This window comes from Erpetoichthys calabaricus, chromosome 17, assembly GCF_900747795.2.
Source record: "Erpetoichthys calabaricus chromosome 17, fErpCal1.3, whole genome shotgun sequence".
NCBI lineage: Eukaryota > Metazoa > Chordata > Cladistia > Polypteriformes > Polypteridae > Erpetoichthys > Erpetoichthys calabaricus.
This window is the reverse complement of record NC_041410.2, coordinates 12631037-12658125: the sequence shown is the minus strand read 5'-3', so window position 1 is coordinate 12658125 and position 27089 is coordinate 12631037. Positions and strand designations below refer to the sequence as shown.

The 27089-nt window shown below is 42.4% G+C and overlaps 1 protein-coding gene across 3 annotated transcripts in view; it reads left to right on the top strand.

Annotated features, from left to right (window-relative positions):
* The window catches only part of slc12a1 (solute carrier family 12 member 1), a 105174-nt gene extending 78085 nt beyond the window's left edge, over positions 1-27089 (top strand). For all 3 annotated transcript variants that reach the window (XM_051920665.1, XM_051920664.1, XM_051920666.1), the window contains exons 20-26: positions 361-501; positions 11827-11958; positions 15214-15325; positions 20648-20734; positions 23657-23792; positions 23876-23943; positions 26880-27089. In XM_051920665.1, the coding sequence (XP_051776625.1) occupies positions 361-501; positions 11827-11958; positions 15214-15325; positions 20648-20734; positions 23657-23792; positions 23876-23943; positions 26880-27015 (812 nt within the window). In that variant the 3' untranslated portion in view covers positions 27016-27089. The remainder of the gene's footprint in view (positions 1-360; positions 502-11826; positions 11959-15213; positions 15326-20647; positions 20735-23656; positions 23793-23875; positions 23944-26879) is intronic.

Below are 27089 nucleotides of genomic sequence, written 5' to 3'. Positions count from 1 at the left end.
TTGATGGGCCCATCATTTCCCATCGTTAAGACTTTCCCTGTGGCTCCATTTGTTATGGCAGTCAAATCTCTCCATAACCAATTACTTGTACCTATTTTGTAATCGCCTTCTTGTCTATTCCATCTGGTGTTTTATATGTCGACTTGATGTCTAAATAATTCCATAACATTCATCCTGCATTTGAGTGTCTACCTTATTATGCGATGTTGCTATCTAAATCATACTTCTAATGGTGGTCTTTACGAAAGTCACTTTATTGAGGGATGGTTGCATTTATTCTTGATCTGAGCAGCCATACTTTTAACCTGGCGTGGAAATCTATTGCTTGTTAAGTTAATGCTCTTCTGTCTTAACTTACAGAGGAAATGGAGAAACTGGAACTAGAGCAGCAGGCACTCGATGCGGCCATCAAGAGGGAAGAAATGAATCAAGAGAACACGGGAATTCGCAGATTGTTCAACAAAGCTCACAGATATCATTTTTCCCGGCAGAACGCAAAAGGTACTTCTTCTCTAGTCAATTGTTTGTCTGTGTTTGCATTAAATTTGCGGTCTGGGGGTCTGTCCGGGAATGACAATGACTGCTTCTCATGAATCTGTGTTATGGCTTTCCTGAAGCAAGTGGATTGCATTTTTGGAGTTTCCTGTTTTATCTCTCTATTATAAAAAAAATCTTGGGACGAGATGACTTTTTTTCCTGCAACGAGACGTGATCTTTTGAAGAGAGTAACTTTTAACGTCGAACGTCGCGAGACAGTCAAGTCACATCATATTTACAACCTTTGGAAGCAAGTCCCATAAGACGGTGACTTTTGCAAGTCACGTCCTACTTACAACCATTTTCAAACAAGACCACGGTCATCTAACCTCTCAGTTGATGGATCGCTCTTGGCAGACACACATCCTTTGCTTTCAGCTCTTAAAAATTGTATACGTTTTAGCTGACATGTCAACGGCTAAGCGAAGGCGAAAGAGCAGCGTGTCGAAAAGAGACCCCAAAGCGTTGGAGAGAAAAGAATGCAAAAAAGAACAAAAACAATCTATGTGCAAATTCTGAAAATAAGGAAGTAAGTAATAATCAGCCCATCCCATGAGACTAGACTTTGTGCCAAGAGATTTAACCACGCCTGGGGCCGGAAAAAGACAAAGTAGAACATCGTAAAGAATTCAAAAACGTTGGCGCGATACACATGCAGAGCAGGTTAGAGATAATGGAAGTGGGAAAATTTGAAAGTCTCTAAAAAAATGATAGTAAAGTTCGCATTACCGCAAACAAATGGAAAATATTACTCGGTGCTCCTACTCTGTTCAATACTTGTATGGACTGGGTGTTGGTTAGGGTCGTGGGGTCCAGCGGCTGTGGGGCAAGAGAGTTGGTGAAGAGAGATTCACGGATCTTGACTTTGTTGACGATGCTATGATCTTCGTGGAGTCAATGGAGGCCCTGATCTGGACGTTCAAGAGACTGAATGAGGAAATCTGAGTGTCTCGGCTTGTGAGTGTCCTGATAAAAACCAACATCAGACCTTTAATAACCTCTTGGGCACGGCCATCAGCAGTGTGTCTGTCTGTGGAGAGAGTGTCGACCTCGTCAAGAGGTTTACTTACCTCAGGAGTGACATTCATGTCTCTGGTGACTCTTCCTATGAAGTCAATAGATGGATTGGGAGAGCATGGGGGCGTCATGAGGTCACTTTAAAGGGGTGTGTGGCGCCCCTGATATCTCTGCAAAAGGACGAAGGTCCAAGTCTTTAGAGTCCTGGTGCCCCCAGTTTGTGAGACATGGACTGTATCCAGTGACCTGACACGAAGGCTGGACTCCTTCAGTGCTGTGTATCTCTGGAAAATCCTTGGGTACTATTGGTTTGACTTTGTGTTGCTCATGGAGTCCCGAATGAGGCATTACCTGCATTGTGAGGGAGCGTCAGTTATGGCACTAAGGCAATGTGGCGTGTTTCCCTGAGGGTGATCCGTCTCGTAAGATCCTCATTGTTAGGGACCTGATTGGCTGGACCAGGCCAGGGGGTCGCCCACATAACACCTTGCTGCGGCAGATAGAGGGTCATTTCCAGAGGGTGGGACTGGACTGCGTGTCTGCCTAGGGGGTTGCCAACTGGGATCCTGAGTTGTTTTGTTGTGTGGTGGGTGTGGCAATGCACTGTACCAGTGCATGCTCCCCAACTTGACTTGACTTGAAATAACGGAACATCGAAAAGAGATCGAATAGTGTTTGAGGATGTCGGGGGGAGAAGAGAGACAAGGCAATGAGACAAAGAGTAGAACAGTAGAACTGCTGCAAAGGCTTTTAAATGTTTGAAGCGCTGTGTGAGATGTAGATCATGGGGCACAGCAGCAGCAAGCCAGCAGCTGATCAAGCAAAGTGGAGGTAAAAAAAAAAAACCTGTATTTGTTTCCCATTGTCTCACCGTTTAAGAGGGGGTTTCAGAGGAGCGACCGCATCTCCTTGGGGTGCGTTCAGCCCCCCTCTTCACAATGGCGCATAGCGCTGGCGGAGGGGGGGGAAGTTGACGAGCAAAGCAAGCAGGGCGTGAAGACCCCTAGTTTTATTAATTTTTATTTTATTATTACGACAGTGACTATCATGATTTGAGGCTTGTTATGATTATTTGTTTTGTTATGACGGTGTTCTCACTCGATGCCATTTTTGACTATGAGATTTGCCATCACGGACACAGTTATTTTGCATTATTTCAGCTGTTGTGACACTTCGATGTTTAGAGTTTTGGAGTCATTACTATCTTTGTGATGGGCAGTGTGAGTATGTGTGTGATGTTGTTATTATATCGTTGTGCGGTTAACAGTGTGGAATTCTTGTTATTTTGGCTTTGGGATAACCTCACTATTTCTCAAGGTTATTTTTTTTTTGACACTGAATTCAACTTCTTGATTCCAACTAATTACCAGATCATTAGAAGATGGGTAAAAAGGCAGAACCAAAAAAAATCTGTATGGAAAAATCAAACATTAGGACCAAAAAGGAAAAACAAAGCTGAAAAGTCAAAAAGTCAAAAAACAATACAAATTAACTAAAGTTGAATCTTTTTAAGGCAATTATTAGATCCATGCAGGGATCCCAACAACAGTTGTCATTTTATAGCGGAGGTTTTCTGACTTCACTTGCCGTGTTGTCAGAGGTCACATGTATGTTAGGACCTCACACTAGAAAAAGCGAACAAAATGAATGGAAACGACCAGGTGAGGAAACATTAAGCAAGCCAGAAAGTCGCAAACAAGTATCAAACCTGTGTTTCTTCTGATTAAATATCTCAAACTGAGAATCAACACAAGAAACAGAAGTAGTATTTTGATTTCCCAGTTCCTGACAACAACTTATACGCATGTACACAGGGTTTTGGTTTAGTTATCCGTAAAATCGGATGTTCGTGCATCAAAGAGACCAAATGTTTTACGGACGCTCTGATTCTACCGCCACTGTTATGATGGCCACAATAGGAATTAGAAGGAGCAGAAGAAAAAGGCCAAAAGATCACAGCCAAAAGAAGCAAAAAGCTTATAACCAGAAAAATCAGTTAACCAAGGAGACAAAGCACAACTTGGAATCAAAGTTACAATCACAAAGGAAATTCAAATCAATGGGATAGGTTAGCGTTTGGGAAAATAACAACAACATTTATATCTATAGTACATTTTTCATTTAAAGAATGTGGCTCAAAGTGCTTTACAAGATGTCGAAGGGAAAGTTACAAGAAAAGAAAAAAGAAATAAAATGTAAGAATATTAATGAATAGGTAACACAAACTTCTAAAACATCTACTCTCTCTATATATAAAATCCTAACCCTAAAAGTGCAGTGGTGACGTTTTTATGTGACGTATTTGTCACGCTTTAAATCGTTCTTATTTTAAAACCTACATATATATGTTTGGTATCATTCTTTTCAGAATTTATCGAACGTTAATGTGATGTTGTTAGATTTTCAGATTCTTATTCTGTTTTTAAATTATAAACTAAAAAATATCAAGAACTTGCATCCCATGAGACGAGAGTTTGTACCAAAAGATTTAACCACGCCCGGGGCCGGAAACTAAAGACAAAGAGTAGGGCAGCTGCTGTACAGGCTTTTAATTGTTCAAAGCGCCACGGGAGATGCAGATCACATGGCATGGCAGCAGCAGCAGCAAGCCAGCAGCTGATCGAGCAGAGAGGAGGTAACAAAAAACTGTGTGTTTCCCATTGTATCACCATTTAAGAGGGGTTTCGGAGGAGTGGCTGCGTTGCCTAGGGGTGCATTCAGCTCCCAACTTCACAACGTGTGCGGCAGAGACACGAAGAGGCTGGCCCATAGCACAGGCTTAGGGTCAGCGAGTGAAGCGAGCAGGGGGCGATCCCCCTAGTAAATATCTAATTAGTAGAAGGATTGTTTCCTTATATGCACTATTGGTGCAATATACAATTTAGGTGCATAACAGCTAGAGACCGCCTCACCACTTTTTTTAAGCTTGGCTCTTGGAATTATCAGCAGACCACCACTTGAAGATTTAAGATTACGACTTGGGAGTGCAGGGTGACAGGCATCCCAAAGATTATTTAAAACTTATTTATACACCATTAGTAGTATTTTAAAGTTAATTCTAAATGACACGGGTAACCAGTGTAACGATGCTAAGGCTGGTGTGATGTGCTCAGGTTTTTCTTTTTCTAGCTAGGAATCTGGCTGTTGCATTCTGCACTAATTGCAAGTGATTGATGGACCACACGTATTCAGTAAGTTTGCCCTCAAAGTCAGCTGATTGTGATAAATTGACACGTAATGATGACGCTGTACGCTTTGATCCAGTCACCAAAGTAATAAGAGGTGCACTGTTGAACCTTATATACAGTGGCTGCGAAATGTGACAAGATGGTATTGTGAACGGCCATTAAATTGAAAAATTGGTTTTTAAATCAAAGCAAAACAAGTCAAGCACCTACAAAACATACGTGAAACCCTCGTTAAATAATTCAGTGATGTAAAAATCATAACACCAATACAGTGATCCTCCGACCTATCGCGGAAGTTACGTTCCAGACCCATCAGCGATAGGTGAAAATCCGCAATATAGAAAGACCATATAAATAAACAATTTTTTTTATAGTTTAAGCCTTAAAATACGCCACCCACACGCTTTAAACTCATGTAAACTTATTAAAACACATTTTGTAAACACATATGATATGTGGATGTCAGGCTAAGGATATGAGTAACATAATAATAATAATAACAATATAATAATAATAATGTAGCGTACCATCGATTTCATTCAAGCCGTAATGGAGAGCAATTTCCGCGTAATGCTTTCCTTCCCTTCTTAGAAGATGCAAGATGCTTGGGACATTTAAAACAAAACGAAATGTTTACAAAAAGTTTGCTTACAACAATCGGACCACAAGCAAGGTATGCGATACGCAGAGAACTGAGGGGACCCACTTGCTGTTCTTGCGAGATCATACCACGTTAGCAGCAGCCAATCAGAGCCCAAGAGAATGAAAATCCCGCTCTGATTGGTTGAGTCTCCTCTTTCAGCCAGTAACGGGCCTTGTAAGAAATCATCTGGGTACTGTAACGTGAAACTCTTTGTCTACCGTAATGACTACAGAAAACCGTATGCTTTGTTATGAATTGACTGCAAAGTACGCTACAGGTACGATATCTATCCATCCATTATCCAACCTGCTACATCCTAATTACAGGGTCACGGGGTCTGCTGAAGCCACTCCCAGCCAACACAGAGCGCAAGGCAGGGAACAAACCCTGGGCAGGGCGCCAGCCCACTGCAGGGCACGCGCACACACACACACACACACACCCACCCACCAAGCACACACTAGGGACAATTTAGTATTGCCAGTGCACCTAACTGCATGTCTTTGGACTGTGGGAGGAAACCGGAGAACCCGGAGGAATCCCATGCAGACACGGGGAGAACATGCAAACTCCATGCAGGGAGGACCCAGGAAGCAAACCCGGGTTTCCTAACTGCGTGGTAGCAGCGCTACCACTGCGCCACCGTGCTGCCCTACAGATAGGATGTACTTATTGAATTTTTCTGTAATATAGCGGGGGCACGATAGCTGAACCGTGATACAGCGGGGATCACTGTAATGCTAATTACAGAACCACTGGGACCACATTAAACACAAGGTCCAGATTAAATATAAATGCCAGATTATGAATCTTTGCCACAAAAAGAGCAATAATGGGACTTTAAAATGTTGTATGAGGTTGTCTTTAGCACCCTTCAGGATTCAGGACACTGACCTCCGTAGTCAAAGCAACATGGCGGTGTACAGGAATGACGGGACCGCAACATGGTGAACTAAACATAATACAATATTTAAATAAAATATATTAAATAAAATTCATACGAATGGGACGGTCAGTCATTATCCAACCTGCTATATCCTAACACAAGGTCACAGGAGCCAATCCCAGGGCGCAAGGCAGGAACAAACCCTGGGCAGGGTGCCAGCCCACCACAGGGCACACGCACAGCACAATTTAGGATTGCCAATGCACCTTTGGACTGTGGGAGGAAACCCACGGGGGGAACATGCAAACTCCACACAGGGAGGACTAACTGCGAGGCAGCAGCACTACCACTGTGCCACCGTGCCGCCCTAGAATAGGACAGAATTATTAATAATAATAATAATAATGCATTTTATTTATAGGGCACTTTACATTAGTAGTAAATCTCAAAGTGCTACATGAAAAGTTTAAACAAAGGCAAAGCAAGATAAAAACAGAGATAAAACAACAATAATGGTAACATTCTTGTTAATAAGCTTTCCTAAATAGAAAAGTCTTTAGCTGTTTTTTAAAACAGCCCACAATCTGCTGTGTTCTCAGGCTCTCTGGTGGGACATTCCAGAGCCGTGGAGCAGCAGTTACAAAGGCTCGGTCACCCATTGTATGAAGTTTGGTCATAGGGAGGTGAAGGTGGTAGGTATTTGCAAAACTGAGGTTTCTTGCAATGGATTGTAGTATAAGGAGTTCTTTAAGATATTGTGGAGCATTTCCATGGATACACTGGTGAGTGAACAAACAGAGTTTGTATTCGATACGGAGATGGATAGGGAGCCAATGAAGTGACCGAAGGATTGGTGAGATATGTTCATATTTCCGCACCCTCATCAGGATTCTTGTAGCACTATTTTGAATTTGTTGGAGCTTTTGAAGGCACTTGTTGGGTATCCAGATGAGGAGTGCATTACAATAGTTCAGTATGGATGAGACAAAGGCATGAACCAGCTTTACAGCATCACAGAGGGAGAGGTAGGGTCGGAGTTTGGCCATGTTTCGGAGATGAAGGAATGCAATTTTACAAAGGTGATGGACATGTGTATCAAATGACAGATGGGAGTCTAACTTGACACCCAGATTTGTAACAGAAGGGGAGAGGGTAATGGTACGGTCAGAAAAGGAAATACAGTTTACAGAGGAACGAAGTTGATGGGGGGTGCCAATTAAAAGAGCTTCAGTTTTAGTGCTGTTCAGCTTGAGGAAGTTCTTGGACATCCAGGCCTCAATCTCATCCAAGCAAGAGGAAAGAGTTGATAGAGGTGTAAGAGAAGTCAAATTCAGTCTCACATAGAGCTGCGTATCATCAGCATAGCAATGGAGTGAAACTCCATGCTTGCAGATGATGTGACCCAGGGGTAGCATATAGATATTAAAGAGGGTCGGCCCAAGGACTGATCCTTGTGGGACCCCACAGGTGACAGTGTGGGTACGAGAGTTAGCATCCCCCAAGGTCACATACTCAGCCCTATCTGTAAGATAGGACTCGAACCACTCCAGAGGAATGCCAGAAAGTCCAATTATATAGTGAAGACGATGAAGGAGAATATTATGATCTACCATATCAAATGCAGCTGTGAGGTCCAGGAGGATAAGGAGTGATGGAGAGCCCTGGTCAGCAGCCATCAGGAGGTCATTGGTGACTCTGACCAGAGCAGTCTCTGTACTGGGAGAAGTTCGGAAACCAGATTGAAATTTTTCAAACAGATTGAATTTTTTGAGGTGATCCTGAAGCTGGACCAAAACAACCTTTTCCAAAACCTTAGACAAAAATGGAAGGTTGGAGATCGGACAATAGTTTGCTATCACTTCAGGATCCAAAGAGGATTTTTTTAAATGAGGTCTAATTTTTTGCAGTTTTCAAGGCCAGTGGGACTAAGCCGCTCTGGAGAGAGTGATTAATGATATCAGCAATGAGAGGGCTTATATCTGATACATTAGCTTTTACCAGAGGAGTAGGAAAAGGGTCCAATGAACACGTTGAAGGCCTCATCCTCTGTATGATGCCCTCAACTTCTTTAACTGTGGTACAGAGGAAATGGGAAAGGCAGCCCATTGAGTTTGGGATAGAAACATCCAGAGATAGAGGGCTGGAAACAGACAATGAGGAGCGGATGAATAAAAAAGAAAGAATTGTAAAAATACAGAGCACACCCGAGTTGGGAATTGCCAAGCAGTCCAAGGGCAGTAAGCCCTGCCATATTACTGTCTTGAATCAAAGTGCCATAATACGACAAGTTGCGTCTCTGTGATTAACGTCACATTATAACGAAGTTCCCACTCCTGCTGTTTGCAGTAAGTCATTTCAAGCATTTCAGGAAGCTGTAGTAAACTCAAAAGATGGCACACGACTCACATGATAGACCTTTATTATTCATTTTTTTTGCTGTTGAGGTATGGCTTAGCTCCACGTCTGGCATCGTCCCTTCAAATTTATTTTGTTACAGACTGACAGGGTTGGTGAAATATGACATGCCAGGGGTTCAGTGGTAATTGTTAAGACGCCTATTCTTCTTTCATATCTTTGTGAGGAGATAAAGAAAGCTGCCTGCGAACTTCTCAGAAGTCAGAAGGTGTCTCTCCAGAGAGAGCTGTCTGGCAGCCTCTGCTCAGATAATCTGCTATCTCGATTCTGAAAAGTCTGAGAACAGAGCAGGGAGAGACAACACTGCAGCCATCAATATCCAACACAGGCAGTTCGGACAAATTAGCCCAGTAATGTGCTTTTCTTTTCGGCATCAAAAATCGAAAATACACATATAAAAAAGAAAAGGGGTAGGCTGCTATGCCTCGAGACCAAGTTTCATTTGACATGGAGTGTAAAATTGCTTCAACATAACATATTTTGCAGGTAAAATGAATGTGCTAGGGCTAATTCTCCATTTTTCTTTCATTAAAGCTGAATTTATTAGATATGTAAATAGTTTGTGAGAGGGGACCCAAAAATTCCCATGATCCTTTTGATTGCACCGGATTAGGATATAGTTGTTGACTATGCTGCTAGGTATTGTATGCCTACAGTCTTGTTAATAAATCTGCCAGGTGGCATCATGCCGAGTTGATCAGGCGTGTATTTCTGACATTTATTCTACAATCGTGTGTGTGACTTTGGATAATTTTTTTTGTACAAGCCAAAAAAGTGCTTCAGGTAATATCAAACTTGAAGACAATGATCACGTTTTCTCCAATAATGGACTTAATAAAGAGTTTGTTCCCTGTGAACAGCCTGTTAATTAGCAACACTACGTACTCTGCCAGGCTGGCAATGTTTTTTTTGGGGTGCTGCTTTTGGCAATCACTGCCCCCTACCCCCATTCTCAGTGAAGCAACAGCCATACCACCTGAACTTCAGAACAGGTCCTCCAAGCTGAAGCTAAGCATGGCCAGGCCCGGCCAGGACTTGAATTGGAGACCATTGTCACACAAATGAGACATACTCAGCTAAAGGTTTGGGGCAGCCACACGTATAATCTGGTATCCTGGCTGCAAAGTCGTTTTTATGAAATAAACAGCACTGATGTGCATACAATTGAGTCCAAGACAAGACTGAGGAATTAGGAAAAAGGGCAGGGTTTTAAAGGGGAAGACAGGAAGTGAGGTCATAAGGATCAGGGTCGTGTTCGTTCTCCATTGGTTCGAGCCCAGACGTGACGACAGAGGGGCTGGAGCCAGTAAGGTCTCCTTCCATTGGCTCGGTCCCGGAAATGATGTCACGAGAGCCAGGTGGAATCTCCTGGGAATGGTCTGCAGGCAAGAGAGAAAAAGAGTCAGTGCACTCTGCCACCTCCCGGCATGTCTCAGAACTACCGTCACTCAAGCCCTTTAGCTGCCTCCCATGCGCATGTGTGTGACACCATCTAGGAAAAGCTTGGGTTGCTGCTTGGTGAGGTTAGCAGGGGGTGCTTACCTTGTGTTGTGGTGTGCAAAATCTGTAAAGTTTGATCTATATTTTCATTATATTTTGCTCAAGACAACACAACAGATGACCTTAAATACTGATCACTTGCATGGACAGGGTGTCATTCATAGGACACTGTTAAGTTTCTGTATGCATATATCTATGTATGTGTGTGCTAATCTTAAGGTATGACAGTAGACCAACCCAGTAACAAACCTAATGAGTACACATACTGCTAGGTAAAGGGTAAGTAGTGGGAAATATCACGATAATACACCCTGTGGTCTGTATGTGGATCCCAATTCCCCAGTGCAGTGCGTTAAACGTGGTGCTGTCCTTCAGAAGAGATGTCAAACCGAGGTCCTAGCTCTCTGTTGTCAGTAAAGATTCCTGAGCATCCCTCTTAAAGAGCAGAGGGTATCCCAATAACCGGCTAAAGTGCCACCATGGCCTAGTCATTCTGACCCCCTAATCATCCCCTGTCTCTAATTGGCTATCTTGTCTATCATCATTTCAGCACCTAATAGCTGATGCGTGGTTAGCGTACTGATGCAAAAATATGTGTTCAGACCATGGTGTGTGTATATATATTTAATTATCTATTTATGTATTTATTTATTTAAAGAGCTTCTATAACAAGCCACATTTCCTCCTGGGGACAATAAAGATCTATCTATCTATCTATCTATCTATCTATCTATCTATCTATCTATCTATCTATCTATCTATCTATCTATCTATCTATCTATCTATCTATCTATCTATCTATCTATCTATCTGTCTATCTATCTATCTATCTATCTATCTATCTAATCCTGCCTCCTATACTATTATCTATCTATCTATCTATCTATCTATCTATCTATCTATCTATCTATCTATCTATCTATCTATCTATCTATCTATCTATCTATCTAATCCTGCCTCCTATACTATTATCTATCTATCTATCTATCTATCTATCTATCTATCTATCTATCTATCTATCTATCTATCTATCTATCTATCTATCTATCTATCTATCTATCTATCTATCTATCTATCTATCTATCTATCTATCTATCTAATCCTGCCTCCTATACTATTATCTATCTATCTATCTATCTATCTATCTATCTATCTATCTATCTATCTATCTATCTATCTATCTATCTATCTATCTATCTATCTATCTATCTATCTATCTAATCCTGCCTCCCATACTATCTATCTATCTATCTATCTATCTATCTATCTATCTATCTATCTATCTATCTATCTATCTATCTATCTATCTATCTATCTATCTATCTATCTATCTAATCCTGCCTTCTTTACTATTATCTATCTATCTATCTATCTATCTATCTATCTATCTATCTATCTATCTATCTATCTATCTATCTATCTATCTATCTATCTATCTATCTATCTATCTATCTAATCCTGCCTCCTTTACATTATCTATCTATCTATCTATCTATCTATCTATCTATCTATCTATCTATCTATCTATCTATCTATCTATCTATCTATCTATCTATCTATCTATCTATCTATCTATCTATCTATCTATCTATCTATGCTTCCTCATTATTGATTGTATTTTTTTTCCTCTCTTCTTCTAGAAAGCACTCTTAGTTCTCCACAGTCCATGCGTGCCGGAGAGTTTAACCAGAGGCTTGTGGAGGCGAGCACCCAGTTCAAAAGGAACCAAGGCAAAGGCACCATTGATGTGTGGTGGCTGTTTGATGATGGAGGTAGGAGAGTCACAGAGTGTCAGCTCTGTTAACGATGTAAAACCCTTCATTCCACTCATTTTATTCTTACAAATTAAAATACCATTTAAACAAGCTTGTTTAATCTAGCAAAGCTTAGCTGTAACCACAATGTGTGATATCTGGACAAGTCAAATGAATAGGGGGGATCTCAAGGGTCCAGACCCTATTGATTTTGTCATGTTGTGGGCTTTGCGTTGCACAAATAAAATTGGCAGGTAGTTTTTTTCCAAAGCACACTTTTATTGTAGAGTCGGAAAAACAGACTTGAAAGCACAAAAGAATAATTTTCAAAAATTCATCGACAAATTAACCCGTCTCTGTCTTTTTAGATTCAATAAAATTTAAAGACCTCTTCATCAGAACTTGCAAGCAGGGGGATGGCAATGCTGATCCACACAGATCTGAAAGACAGAAGGCATTCCTTCTGGGGAAAGGCTGCTTGCATTAGAGAAAAAAGAACTTATAAAGACTTTTTATCATGCAGTATGAGGCGTGTGTGTTAAGGCAGTTGATTTTATGTTGATCCTGCATCATCATAAGAAAAAAGTGTTGCTTTTGTAACTAAATAATCCCTAGAAAGAGAAAGTGTGGCATACTCTGTCACATGTGCCCTCATTTATTTTAAAATCTCATTACATAGTTCAGTAAGACAAATTAGTATCCAACTGTATTCAAATCAGATTTTCTTCCCCTATGCAAAAAAGCAAAACATTTATTAAGATATTCAGACAACGATACTCAGATATCCAAAAGTGATAGCAATTGGTTCAGTGTGTATGACCTGCAGTCGTGGCCAAAAGCTTTGAGTTTTGTTTTTCACAAAGTTTGCTGCTTCATTGTTTTTAGATCTTCATGTCAGATGTTTCTATGGTATACTGAAGTAGAATTACCAGCATGTCATAAGTTTAAAAGGATTTTATTGACAATTATATTAAGTTTATGGAAGGAGTCAATATTTGCAGTGTTGGCCCTTCTTTCTTTATCAAGACCTCTGCAATTCTCAACTTCTGGGCCAAATCCTGATTGATGGCAGCTCATTCTTGTATAATCAATGCTTGGAGTTTGTTAGAATTGGTGGGTTTTTGTTTGTCCACCCGACTCTTGAGGATTCACCACAAGTTCTCAATAGGATTAAAGGTCAGGGGAGTTTCCTGACCATGGACCCAAAATTGCGATATTTATTTTCCCGAGCCACTTAATTCTCACTTTGGCCTTATGGCCCAGTGTTCCATCATGCTGGATTGTTCATTGTTGGTCACCAAACTGTTCTTAGATGGTTGGGAGATGTTGTTCTCAGTGGATGTTTTGGTCCCATTCTTAATTCATGGCTGTGTTCTTAGGCAAAATTGTGAATGTGCCCACTGCCTTGGCTGAGAAGCAACCTCACTCATAAGTGGTCTCAGGGTGCTTTACTGTTGGCCTGACACAGAACTGATGATAGCGACGCTCACCGTTTCTTTTTTCCCGGATGCCCCAAACAGTTGGAAAGGGGATTCATCAGAGAAGATGACTTGACCCCAGCAGTCCTCAGCAGGCCATTCCCTGTACCTTTTGCCGAATATAAGTCTGTCCCTGATGCTTTTCTTGGCTTCTTTGCTGCCCTTCTTGACCCTCACCAGGCCATCCTCCAAAAGTCTTCACCTCACTCATACCTGCCTGCTACCATTCCTGAGCAAGCTCTGCCCCGGAGGTGCCCGCAGCCGAATCAACTTTAGGAGACGGTCTTGGCACTTTGTGGACTTTCTTCTGCGCTCCGAAGCCTTCTTCACAACAACTGAACCTCTTTCTCTCTCCTTGAAGTTTTTGATGATCCCATAAATGATTGATTTAGGTGCAATCTTACTAGCAGCAATAGCCTTGCCTGTGAAGCCCTTTTTGTGCAAAGCCATAACGGTCCTTTTGTGGCAGGGCAGAAATGCGGTGGAAATGGGTGTTTTTGGGATTAAGTTCATTTTTCATGGCAAAGAGGGACTTTGCAATTCATATGATCCCTCTTCAGAATATTGTAGAGTACATGCCAATTGCCGTCATAAAAACTGAGGCAGCAAACTTTGTGAAAATTCGTATTTGTGTCATTCTCAAAACTTTTGGCCATGACTGACCGCTTCACTTTCTTCACATTTTGCTATGCTGCAGCCTGGTGCTAAAATTGTTCATGCATTTATCTATCAAGCATCCCTCAATACTCCAGAATGGCAAAGCAAAAACAGGATTTGAGAATTTTATTTATCTGTGGGATGTGCTGGTGAAACAAGTCCGACCCATGGAGACCCCACTTCGTAACTTACGGGGCTTAAAGGTTCTGCTGCTAATGTCTTGGTGCCAGACACTACAAGACACTTTTGGAGGTCCTGTGGTGTTCACGCCTCGACCAGTCAGCAATATTGTAGAGAGAACCACCTGTCATAACTGTCAAACTTTATAGGCAAATAATAGAAAGTAAGATGTGTTGTGTGGCTGTATCCAGCAGGGGGCGCTAGCTCCCTTGTTGGAATGAGTTCTTTTTTTTAATTGTGGCATGTTACATAACCTGAATCTATATTGATATAATGTAAAATGGCGATACCCCTGCCTTAGTGATACGGCGGTAAGAAATCACATAGGAGAAATAACCGCTTTGTTTAATGACAGTTTGCACTGCATAACAGATGAAGGAAGCCAATGGCAAGAACCCAGTTTGGGAGTGGGGGCCCGATGTGTAGAGTCTGCCATTTTTGTCGCTGCGTTGGAACGATTTTCCAGATCGGATGACGTCATCTCCCATCCGTCCATCGTCTTCAGAGGTGTGCCGGGCAATGTTCCTTTTATACTCTTTGAAGCACTTAGGCTTTATACTCTTTCTTCATGTGCAGGCCCCCACTTAGGTGAAACATGCCATTCCAAAAAAGGCAGAAGAGGATACAGTTTCATGCTCACTTTGACACACACACAAATAGTATACAATGGTCCTCAGTCTGACTGCCCATTTTGCAGTTGTCCCTAACTGTCTTGTCTTAAAATGCTCACCTAGCAGTTCTTATATGGTGAACTCCTGTGTGCTAAATCTGGCTCGGTGTCAACTGTGCATGTGAGTAGGAAAAGGCAGATTTATAAAATATATTTGCACAGAGCACAGTGACATATTAAACTTGTACATTTATTACAGTGGCCAAGCAAGATAGCAGAGTGTCCTGTGCTTGCATGTTCTTGGCTTATCACCCCGAGTTCTATGACATGGATATTCCTTTCTTTCAGGTTTGACTCTTCTGATTCCATTCATCCTCAGCACCAGAAAGAAGTGGAAAAACTGCAAAATGCGCGTCTTTCTTGGAGGCAAAGCCAGCCGTATCAACGAGGATAAAGCTACGTAAGCAGACACTTTTCATGATTACTGTATGCCTTGAAAGTGCTGGGAACTGTGAGCCACCATGATAAGCTTCATGACAGATTAGGACACAATTTAAATTGTGACTTTTATTAGAGAGGGTGGCACGGTGGCGCAGTGGTAACGCTGCTGCCTCGCAGTAAGGAGACCTGGGTTCACTTCCCGGGTCCTCCCTGCATGGAGTTTGCATGTTCTCCCCATGTCTGCGTGGGTTTCCTCCTACAGTCCAAAGACATGCAGGTTAGGTGCATTGGTGATCCTAAATTGTCCCTAGTGGGTGGGGGTGTGTGTGCCCAGTGGTGGGCTGGCGCCCTGCCCGGGATTTGTTCCTGTGTTGTCTGGGATTGGCTCCAGCAGACCCCCATGACCCTGTGTTAGGATATAGCAGGTTGGATAATGACTGACTGACTGACTTTTATTAGGTAGCTTTTCATTCATCTGGGAAGGCTGTTTTCTTCTAAGTATGGCCAGAAGTATTTTTGCATGGGACCAATGCCACAGTGACACCCTTTGGTACCATGCGGAATCCTGTAAACGGTATCTATCGCCCCTTAAAGAACCATTATTAAATAACGACAAGTAAGGATTTAAAAAGGGGGAAGGTCCAAAACCCGAGACCCAGGACTGCACCTTTCAGTTTTACTAACCTCCACTTTATACCAGATTGCTTCTATCACATGCACTTCAGAAGAGGTCATCCACCTGAAGCTAAGCCTGTTCAGGCCCGGCCAATACTATGATAGGAGACCATCCATATGTCCTAACACAGGGTCACAGGGGTCTGCTGGAGTCAATCCCAGCCAGCTCAGGGCACAAGGCAGGAAACAAACCCCGGGCAGGGCGCCAGCCCACCGCAGGACACACACACACACCCAGCACACACTAGGGACAATTTAGGATCACCAAAGTACCTAACCTGCATGTCTTTGGACTGTGGGAGGAAACCCATGCAGACACGGGGCAAACATGCAAACTCCACGCAGGGAGGACCCAGGAAGTGAACCCAGGTCTCCTTACTGCGAGGCAGCAGCGCTACCACTGCACCACCATGCCGCCCCTAGATCTCTGCAACGTAGTTAAAATTAATTACAAATATAAAACGTAAAATAATTGATTGCATAAATAACTCACCCCTTTTAAGCCAGGATGGCAGCCATGACTGTGTTAGTGTCAAAGTACACAGGTCTCTCTCTCTCTCTGTTTGGCACATCTGCCGTTTTTCCTCCATTCTTCCAAACTTCCGTCAGGTGTGGAGACTGTGAGTGAACAGCCTTTTGGAAGTCTAGCCGCAAATCCTCATTTGAATCGAGATCGGTGCCCATGTTTATCAAGCGCCTTATTGTGGGAAAACAGTCCTAAATGGCTGAAAGATCTCAGAGTGGTGCAAATTGGGTCCTATTCTTATGAGTAGAAGTAGTAGAATTTTATCAGTTTTTCTAATTTAGGAAACCACTCCTAACTTCAACAAGATTTAGTAGAGCTCCTGAGCTGTCCTAACTTACTAGGAGCCGCCAGAAGTTGGCGTTCAAGATGTGAGGTAATACACAGATTCATCCATTTCCACACCTACCCTATGTGAGGGGATGTTAAGACAAGCTGCATTCATGCAAATCGGCGGGCACATAAAGATCACTAGCCCAAGTGTGGATGAACATACATATGTGAATCGCAAGCGATATCGCAGTATCAACACACAACACAGCAGTGGGGACAGTGATCACCATTCTCCACAAGTGGTGTATGTCTTTTGTCATTATTATTATTATTATTATTACTACTAGGGGGCTTTGCCCCCTGGTCACTTCGCTTGCCAACCCTACAGCCACTTCGCGTCTCTGCCACTCGCGTAAGAGGATTTCACTTTCACCAAACAACAAATCTTTTATTTCTCGTAGATTCGCCTCTTCATTGGGAAGAAACACTACTTTTCCCTGATGGCGACATGAATTAGACGAGCTACATATCTCCGTCTTAAAGTTTAAATCTAAACAATATCTACATACTTCTGTCATATCACCTATGTCCATACTGTATATTCAATCTCTTTTCGCTGTTCCATTATTTCACCGAGTAATAATTTCCATTTGTTTGCGCTAATGCGATCTTTACTATCATTTTTTTGAGACTTTCGTATTTTCATACTTCCATTATCTCTAACCTGCCCTGCATGTGTATTGCGCCAACGTTTTTGAATTCTTTACGACGTTCTACTTCGTCATCTACTCTTTGTATTTTATTTCCGGCGTTGTTAAATATTGTGGCACAAAGTCTCGTTTTGCAGGACGTGAAAGTATCTCTCTGAAAAAGTCACGTCTCGTCCCAGGCTAAAAAGTCTTGTCTCATCCATTATAATAGAGAGATTATTATTGTTATTATTATCTTTGCAGTTAAGCCCTAGCAATAGTATCAAAGAAATACGAAAAGTCATCATTATTTCCATGAGAACTACAAATGCCATTAGGAGTGCCATTTTCTCAAAAGTGAACTCCTTCTATGAGCACTGGACTCTGACTCAGCCATTCCAGGAGATTCACGTTGCTGTTTTCAAGCCTTTCCCGTGTAGTATTGGCTTTACGCTTGAACTCATTTCCTTGCTGGGAAACAAATCTTCTGCCAAGACGCAGGTTCCTTACAGGCTACATCAGGTTTTTCCTCCCCATATTTTGCTGCATTCACTTTCCACTCACAAGTCTTCCGAGGCTTGCTGCAGAGAGCATCCTGACAGCCTGATGCTGCCACCACCATACTCCATGGTGGAGATGGCGTGTTTTTGATTATGTCCAATGTAACATGATGTTTAGTCTGATGGCCAGAAAGCTCAATTTTGGTCTCATCAGACTACAGAACCTTCTTCCAGCTGACTTCAGATTTTCCCACGTGCCACCTGGCAAAGATGTGTCCAGTGTGTTTTTTTTTCTCTTTGCCATAAAGCTGCAACTGGTGAAGCACCCGCTAAACAATTGTTGTCTGCCCTGTCTCTCCAATCTTATCCACAGGAGCCTGTAACTCCTTCAGACTTCTCAGACATTTCTTGGTGGCTTCCCTTATTTGTCTTCTTCTTGTACCATCTCTCCGTTTTTTTAGACAACTTGCTCTAATCAGATTTGTCCCATGGTCCAACCTTGCTGGGACGCCAGTGCAGGGTCATCTTAATAGCATTATAGGCCCCCTGGCAAAGCAGTGCACTCGGGCCCTGTATAATCGTAGTATTTCCTTCTACTTACTCTTTACCTGTTTTCCCTCAAGGGTAAGTGTTCTCATCAAGTTCGTTATCGGGTTGGTCTACTGTTGCACTCTAAGATGAACACACACATACATAGCTATACGCATACACACAGACCCTAACCACAACAGTGCCCCATGAATGACACACACACGTTGATTAACCTTTAGCACTTTAAACCACACAAGTGCTTTAGGTATAACACAGCCTGTCACTCAGCACTTCAAGAGACTTACTTATTATCGGCACAAACAACATACAATGTTTTAATGATATCTCAGGCCTAAATATTACTTTTGGTCTACAAGAATACATTTAAACTTACAAAGACTCTTGACAATAGGCCATTTATCAGCCAAGAATACCTTCTTCACGTACTGTTCCCTACTATTGAGTGGAGTTCTCGCCCTCAGCCAAAGTAAACCTCGTAGCACAGAGGTAATGGCAAATCTCTGGCTGCACTAGTTGCTCAAAGAAATCTAACTTATTATTTCAGTCACTCTATAGCTATTAAGACAAAGCATAGAAAGTTAAAAGAAGCATGGTATTTATTACAATAATAATAATAATACCACTGGAACAAAGAATAATAGAAAATAGGTACTGATAGGAAAGTCTGAATAGATATAGTCTTTAGAAAAAGCGTATGGAAAAAAAGTAGAGATGACAAGGATGAATGTCCCCGGGTGGCGTTTGATTTAGCAATCGACATTCATGAAAATGCTGTTAACTGACGATCGGATGAGAACTGGTCATACGTGTCTTTGTTGTCTTCTCTGACGTCGCTCTTCCATCGTCGCTGTTTCTCTTCTTCTTCTTTGCTTTCAAATGAGGCATATTTGTTATAAAGTTTCATGCCGTGGTTTCACAACACATGAATGTTCCATGCACCTGATTGGCTGGCTGTCAATTTAATGGACGAATTTTGCTCAAATTCTTTAATCTGTCTTTCCCAGATAATAAAGTTTTTTGATATTGCCTCATGTCCTCCTTTCCCAGGCTGTAAACCAAATTGTTGTCCCAGGTGTCCATCCATAAAGTAATCAATAGTCTGAGGCATGGCTCAATCTTCCTTTCCCAGGCTGTAATACCAATTTAGCACTATGCTGTGAACAAGAATACTTGTAAAAAGTGAGGTGTAAGGGAAGAGGATATGCCTTTTTATTTTAATGCCTCCTACATCTGAATTCATCTTGTTGGGATTTAGCAAAATATAATAATAAAAATATAGAGAATAATTTGTAGATTTTATGCACCATAACAGGCCCCTACCTACACAACCACTTAGCAAGTCACTACATACTCAGATTAGCGTGTGGCCCCTATGCTCGTGTGGCCCCCAGGCAACTGCCCAGCATGCCCATGTGTTAAGACGGCCTTGTCCCAGTATACACACTTGTGCATTGGCATCTCGTGCCTGTTTCTTGGCCGAGGCAGAACGACCCTCACCTTCCTTCTCATGCTTCTGAAGGGCTGGTCTCCTGTTCAAGTAAGGAACCTTGTCCCATCCAGGCCAGGATGCCCACTCATGAGCGGACGTCCATTACACCAGCTACCAATTTACAGTGAAATGCAAATAACAAGGCAGCCGCCAGCTGACCAAATTTGGATCAGATTAAGTAGCTGTTTGAATAAAATATTTAAGACGATACAGGAATTGAGCAAAAAAGGTTGAGTTACTAAACCCTACTGGCCTTGAAAACACTTCCTTTTATTTTTATTTTTTTCATATACTGTCAGGAATTTCTGATGGGACTGATTGTACGCTGACACTGGCCACCTAATTAAATGACACTGACAGCAAGAATTGGTTACTGCCATTGCCTGCAACCCCCCAAGGAAATAATCTTTTACCATGTTCCATTTCAGTTGTCTAGAATGACAGAAAACACTCACTTGAGCAAGGAGCAAGACTAGCAGAAGGAGACGTGTGAAGCAGTGAGAGACATATGGGGCAGCCTGGCTAATTGTCACTGTAGTTGCAATGAATAATGACCCTCTGGAACTGAGTGTGTCTATTCTAAGTTACACTCTTCTGTGTTTAACTTCCTGTTTTTTCTTTCTTTTTTTTTAATCTTTAGAATGATGTCACTCCTGTTGCAGTTTCGAATTAATTTTGCTGATGTTCATATCGTTGGAGATATAGATGTGAAGCCAAACAAGGAAAGGTACTTCTATCATAAAAGAAATATGGTTGCAATGCACTGGACATTTTCAAAATGAACGCAACAAGGGATTTCCCTTTGTCACACACACGTTTTTAGTGGACAACTAAAGGGCCTGAATTAGATAGATAGATAGATAGATAGATAGATAGATAGATAGATAGATAGATAGATAGATAGATAGATAGATACTTTATTAATCCCAATGGGAAATTCACATTCTCCAGCAGCAGCATACTGATACAATAAATACTATTAAATTAAAGAAAGATAATAATGCAGGTGAAAAAAAGACAATAACTTTGTATAATGTTAAATGTTAACGTTTACCCCCCCCCCCCAAAAGGGTGGAATTGAAGAGTCGCATAGTTTGGGGGAGGAACGATCTCCTCAATCTGTCAGTGGAGCAGGATGGTGACAGCAGTCTGTCGCTGAAGCTGCTCCTCTGTCTGGAGATGATACTATTTAGTGGATGCAGTGGATTCTCCATAATTGATAGGAGCCTGCTGAGCGCCCTTCGCTCTGCCACAGATGTTAAACTGTCCAGCTCCATACCTACAATAGAACCTGCCTTCCTCACCAGTTTGTCCAGGCATGAGGCGTCCCTCATCTTTATGCTGCCTTCCCAGCACACCACCGCGTATAAGAGGGCGATCGCCACAACTGTCTGATAGAACATCTGCAGCATCTTATTGCACATGTTTAGGGACGCCAGCCTTCTAAGGAAGTATAGTTGGCTCTGTCCTCTCTTGCACAGCGCACCAGTATAGGCAGTCCAGTCCAGTTTATCATCCAGCTGCACTCCCAGGTATTTATAGGTCTGCACTCACTGCACACAGTCACCTCTGATGATCACAGGGTCCATGAGGGGTCTGGGTCTCCTAAAATCTACCACCAGCTCCTTGGTTTTGCTGGTGTTCAGGTGTAGGTGGTTTGAGTTGCACCATTTAACAAAGTCCTTGATTAGGTTCCTATACTTCTCCTCCTGCCCACTCCTGATGCAGCCCACGATAGCAGTGTCATCAGCGAACTTTTGCACGTGGCAGGACTCCGAGTTGTATTGGAAGTCCGATGTATATAGGCTGAACAGGACCGGAGAAAGTACAGTCCCCTGCGGCGCTCCTGTGTTGCTGACCACAGCAACAGCAATAAATGTAATTCCACTCCAGACCAGGGGGTGGCGAAGGTTACTAATTCTCTCTCTCAATTCCTTGCAGACCATTCTCGGGAAATCTCTCTGGATCTAGCTTCCAGGTGTGCAAAAACCTCACCTGCTGGTCTGGGGAACCCCCACCTTTCTCTGGGGCCTTGGCCCCCGCGGGGAGGACTGCCTTCTCCCCTGAGAGAGCATAATAAGACCCTGTCGCTTCTCCCATGGAGACCAGCCCACTTCTGTGTGTCCCCTCGACACTCTCCCTAAACATTCTGTGTGACCCGGAACTAGACAAAGGGAGTGGAGTCTGCACCGGTTCTTTCCAAAATCCGGGACGAACCACCCACCCAGAAACTCAGCCCCGGTACTCCCCCATCTGGTCAGAATTCAGGTCCAGTCCCGTTTCCTTGTGGGATTCTTCCATCCTGCCGGCTATGCCACTGTCATAAGAACGACCTAGAGACATTGGGAAGGTTTGGGGCAGCCACCCATATAATATTTCCCAGCTGCAAAATCGATTAAAGAGAACAGACATGTTCACACAACTGAGTCTGAAACAGAACTGATCATTGTCTTAAGATGGCGGCTTTTAAATGCTCTCAGAGGATGTGATGTCATCAGGACCAGAACCGGAAGTGACGTCGTTGGTTGCCCCGGAACCAGGCGAGATTTCCCGAAAATGGTCTGCAAGGAATTGAGAGAGAGAATTAGTACCCTTTGCCACCCCCTGGTCCAGCGTGGAATTATATTTATTCATGAACTTTACACCTACAGTATCCATCCATCCGTTTTCCAACCCGCTGAATCCGAACACAGGGTCGCGGGGGTCTGCTGGAGCCAATCCCAGCCAACACAGGGTACAAGGCAGGAACCAATCCCGGGCAGGGTGCCAACCCACCGCAGATACCTACAGTATGTATGTAATAAATGTATGTAATTTAAGTAGTAAGTTACATTTATTCAGGCCACTAAACACACGTGTCTGACACCTTGTATGAAGCTGAAAACAATACGTTATACTAAAAATGGTATAAATAATCCATCAAAGTGAATGGATTGTTGCAGTACCAAATCACGTCTTCAAACTGACGTTTCTCTACATACCTTTTTTTTTTGTGTGATTTTATCCAGAAATCCAAAATTAACAGTAATGGGGATAACTGTGGTAACTTTCAAGATTATATAAGGATTATATATAGGATGTGTGGTAAGAAATCCTTTGTGAGTGCAAAATTTACACTTACCAGGCCGAGAATTGAAACCAAGAGACAGGAGCTGTAAAGTAGAAAGTCAAACCAGTGCACTAGTGTGTCTCCCAGATTTTAATTGGTAATGACTTATAGTACATGAAGATTTTAAAACATAATAGAGGTTTATATAATTGTTTTTTTATTTGCTTATTTGTTCAAATTCATTTAAAAAGTCAATTTCTGAGTAAATATAACAATTTATTTCTTCCTTCAGATGAGACGTAAAATTGAGCACCTGACAGTCTATGGTCATAACAGATCCCCGGGCCTCCTTCCTAAAGAGTAGAGAGCTAAAATGCCCACCATGACCTTGTCCATTCTGGGTCGCTCTAATCATCCCTTGTTACTAATCACTCACTCCTTCACCACCTAATAGCTCGTGTGTGGTGAGCGTACGGATGCAAGAATGGCTGCTGTCACGTCAGGAGATGGTTGAAGTGACTCCCCACTCTCAGTGAAAAGCACTTTGAGTAGGCAGAAAAGCCCTATAGAGATGTAATTAATTATTATTATTATTTGCAGTTGGAAATTCTTTGAGGAGATGATTGAGCCATACCGCCTCTATGAATGCTCAACTGATTCGGCCACAGCAGATAGACTGAAAAGAGAGAGTCCCTGGAAGATCACCGACTCAGAACTGGAAATGTTCAAAGAAAAGGTAACCAGCTGAACACCAGCTATAGAGATCTCCACTTTGTAACTTTCTTCAGTCTCACTGCTTTTCCTTTTCCTGACAAACAGACGTACAGACAGGTTCGACTTAATGAGCTGTTGCAAGAGAACTCCAGAGCAGCTAACCTGATTATTGTGTAAGTAGAATTTATGATGACATTTGATCATACTGAGAGGTTTGTCTAATTAAGTAAAGTTGTAACTGCACACAATAGCACAACAATCTCAAACCTGGTTCATCCAATTCAGGTTGCAGTAAACATTGGGCCCTAAACAGGGCCCCTAAACAGACAATTTCCATTGCTGGATTTACCATGGACCATAAGGTGCAAAACTGTAAATGGTGCAACTGAACCAGGTTCCACAAAAAGAGGCTTCCATATTAAATGAAAAAATTACATACTGTGGCGGGCGGCCGGGTCCCGTGCCCAGCCGGGACGCCCCTTCTACATATGTTCCAGGGGAGCAACCATGGGCTTCTCAGTACCTCTCCTGGGATGCTTGGTGGCAGCTTCCCTGGCTGACGATGGTGCCTCAGTTTCCCGCAGGGCTCCATGGGAGATGGAGTTCTCCACAGCCCTTTTGGGAGCCAGGGGTTGCTGCATGGGTCCCTGAGCAGGCCTGGACGACTCTGCAGCCCTGCCCGGAAGTGCAATCGGAAACAGGTGATCAAGCACCTGGAGCACTTCCGGGTGGGCTATAAAAGGGGCCAGCAACCATCACTCATGCGCCAGAATCGGGAGGTGGAGGACGAAGCTAAACGGGTGGAGTGCTGGTGCCAGGAGGAAAGGGTTGTGATTTGTGTGCTTACATGACTGTGTTCTGCCTGTGGGGTTCACAGGGAAGACGTGCCCCACAGGTGAAGAAAAACAAAGTCTTGTTGTGTTTTTACATGTGCCTCAGTATGAGTCTATGCCGGGTCTGGCGCAGTATAGTGCCTCATATCACAGTACACATATATATACAGTGGTGTGAAAAACTATTTGCCCCCTTCCTGATTTCTTATTCTTTTGCATGTTTGTCACACAAAATGTTTCTGATCATCAAACACATTTAACCATTAGTCAAATATAACACAAGTAAACACAAAATGCAGTTTTTAAATGATGGTTTTTATTATTTAGGGAGAAAAAAAATCCAAACCTACATGGCCCTGTGTGAAAAAGTAATTGCCCCCTTGTTAAAAAATAACCTAACTGTGGTGTATCACACCTGAGTTCAATTTCCATAGCCACCCCCAGGCCTGATTACTGCCACACCTGTTTCAATCAAGAAATCACTTAAATAGGAGCTGCCTGACACAGAGAAGTAGACCAAAAGCACCTCAAAAGCTAGACATCATGCCAAGATCCAAAGAAATTCAGGAACAAATGAGAACAGAAGTAATTGAGATCTATTAGTCTGGTAAAGGTTATAAAGCCATTTCTAAAGCTTTGGGACTCCAGTGAACCACAGTGAGAGCCATTATCCACAAATGGCAAAAACATGGAACAGTGGTGAACCTTCCCAGGAGTGGCCGGCCGACCAAAATTACCCCAAGAGCACAGAGACGACTCATCCGAGAGGTCACAAAAGACCCCAGGACAACGTCTAAAGAACTGCAGGCCTCACTTGCCTCAATTAAGGTCAGTGTTCACGACTCCACCATAAGAAAGAGACTGGGCAAAAACGGCCTGCATGGCAGATTTCCAAGACGCAAACCACTGTTAAGCAAAAAGAACATTAGGGCTCGTCTCAATTTTGCATCTCAATGATTGCCAAGACTTTTGGGAAAATACCTTGTGGACTGATGAGTCAAAAGTTGAACTTTTTGGAAGGCAAATGTCTGTTACATCTGGCGTAAAAGGAACACAGCATTTCAGAAAAAGAACATCATACCAACAGTAAAATATGGTGGTGGTAGTGTGATGGTCTGGGGTTGTTTTGCTGCTTCAGGACCTGGAAGGCTTGCTGTGATAGATGGAACCATGAATTCTACTGTCTACCAAAAAATCCTGAAGGAGAATGTCCGGCCATCTGTTCGTCAACTCAAGCTGAAGCGATCTTGGGTGCTGCAACAGGACAATGACCCAAAACACACCAGCAAATCCACCTCTGAATGGCTGAAGAAAAACAAAATGAAGACTTTGGAGTGGCCTAGTCAAAGTCCTGACCTGAATCCAATTGAGATGCTATGGCATGACCTTAAAAAGGCGGTTCATGCTAGAAAACCCTCAAATAAAGCTGAATTACAACAATTTTGCAAAGATGAGTGGGCCAAAATTCCTCCAGAGCGCTGTAATAGACTCATTGCAAGTTATCGCAAACGCTTGATTGCAGTTATTGCTGCTAAGGGTGGCCCAACCAGTTATTAGGTTCAGGGGGCAATTACTTTTTCACACAGGGCCATGTAGGTTTGGATTTTTTTTTCTCCCTAAATAATAAAAACCACCATTTACAAACTGCATTTTGTGTTTATTTGTGTTATATTTGACTAATGGTTAAATGTGTTTGATGATCAGAAACATTTTGTGTGACAAACATGCAAAAGAATAAGAAATCAGGAAGGGGGCAAATAGTTTTTCACACCACTGTATATTGTAAAGTTTTACTGTCAAATAATGCAAAGAGTACGTGACACGTGTTTCACCGTAATTCTGGGCTCCTCAGGTGTACACACTCACTGCACCCCCTCTCAGGGGATCGAACCTCGGACGTCTTGCACCACGGCGTGTGGTTGATTTCAAATGCCATGAATATACATATACATATATATATATATATATATATATATATATATATATACAAACAATAATAAAATAGTAATAATAGGTTAATGATATTTATTAATCTTAGGAATACAACAAAGTTAGAATCTGGTAACTGCCACACGGTACATTGAGGCTCATATGATCATAATTGTCTTGGTCATGTCGGCTGTCCCATTCATTCGTCCACTGAGAGTGAGTACAGCTCATATATATATATATATAATATAGCTATATATAGCGAAGCAAGCAGGGGGCAAAGCCCCCTAGTTTACAAGATAAAAAGAATTAGCAGAACACTCAAATTATCTTTTTGTTTTTTGCAGGAGTTTGCCAATAGCAAGGAAAGGCTCGGTCTCTGATTACCTGTATATGGCCTGGATGGAGATCCTCACCAAGAACCTGCCTCCTGTAGTTATGGTCCGAGGAAACCACAAAAGCGTGCTGACCTTCTATTCTTAACGCAAGATTTTTCTTTTGTGCAGCTGGAGGATAAACAGCCAACAGTAAATGTTATTTATAAAAAAAGAGAAAAA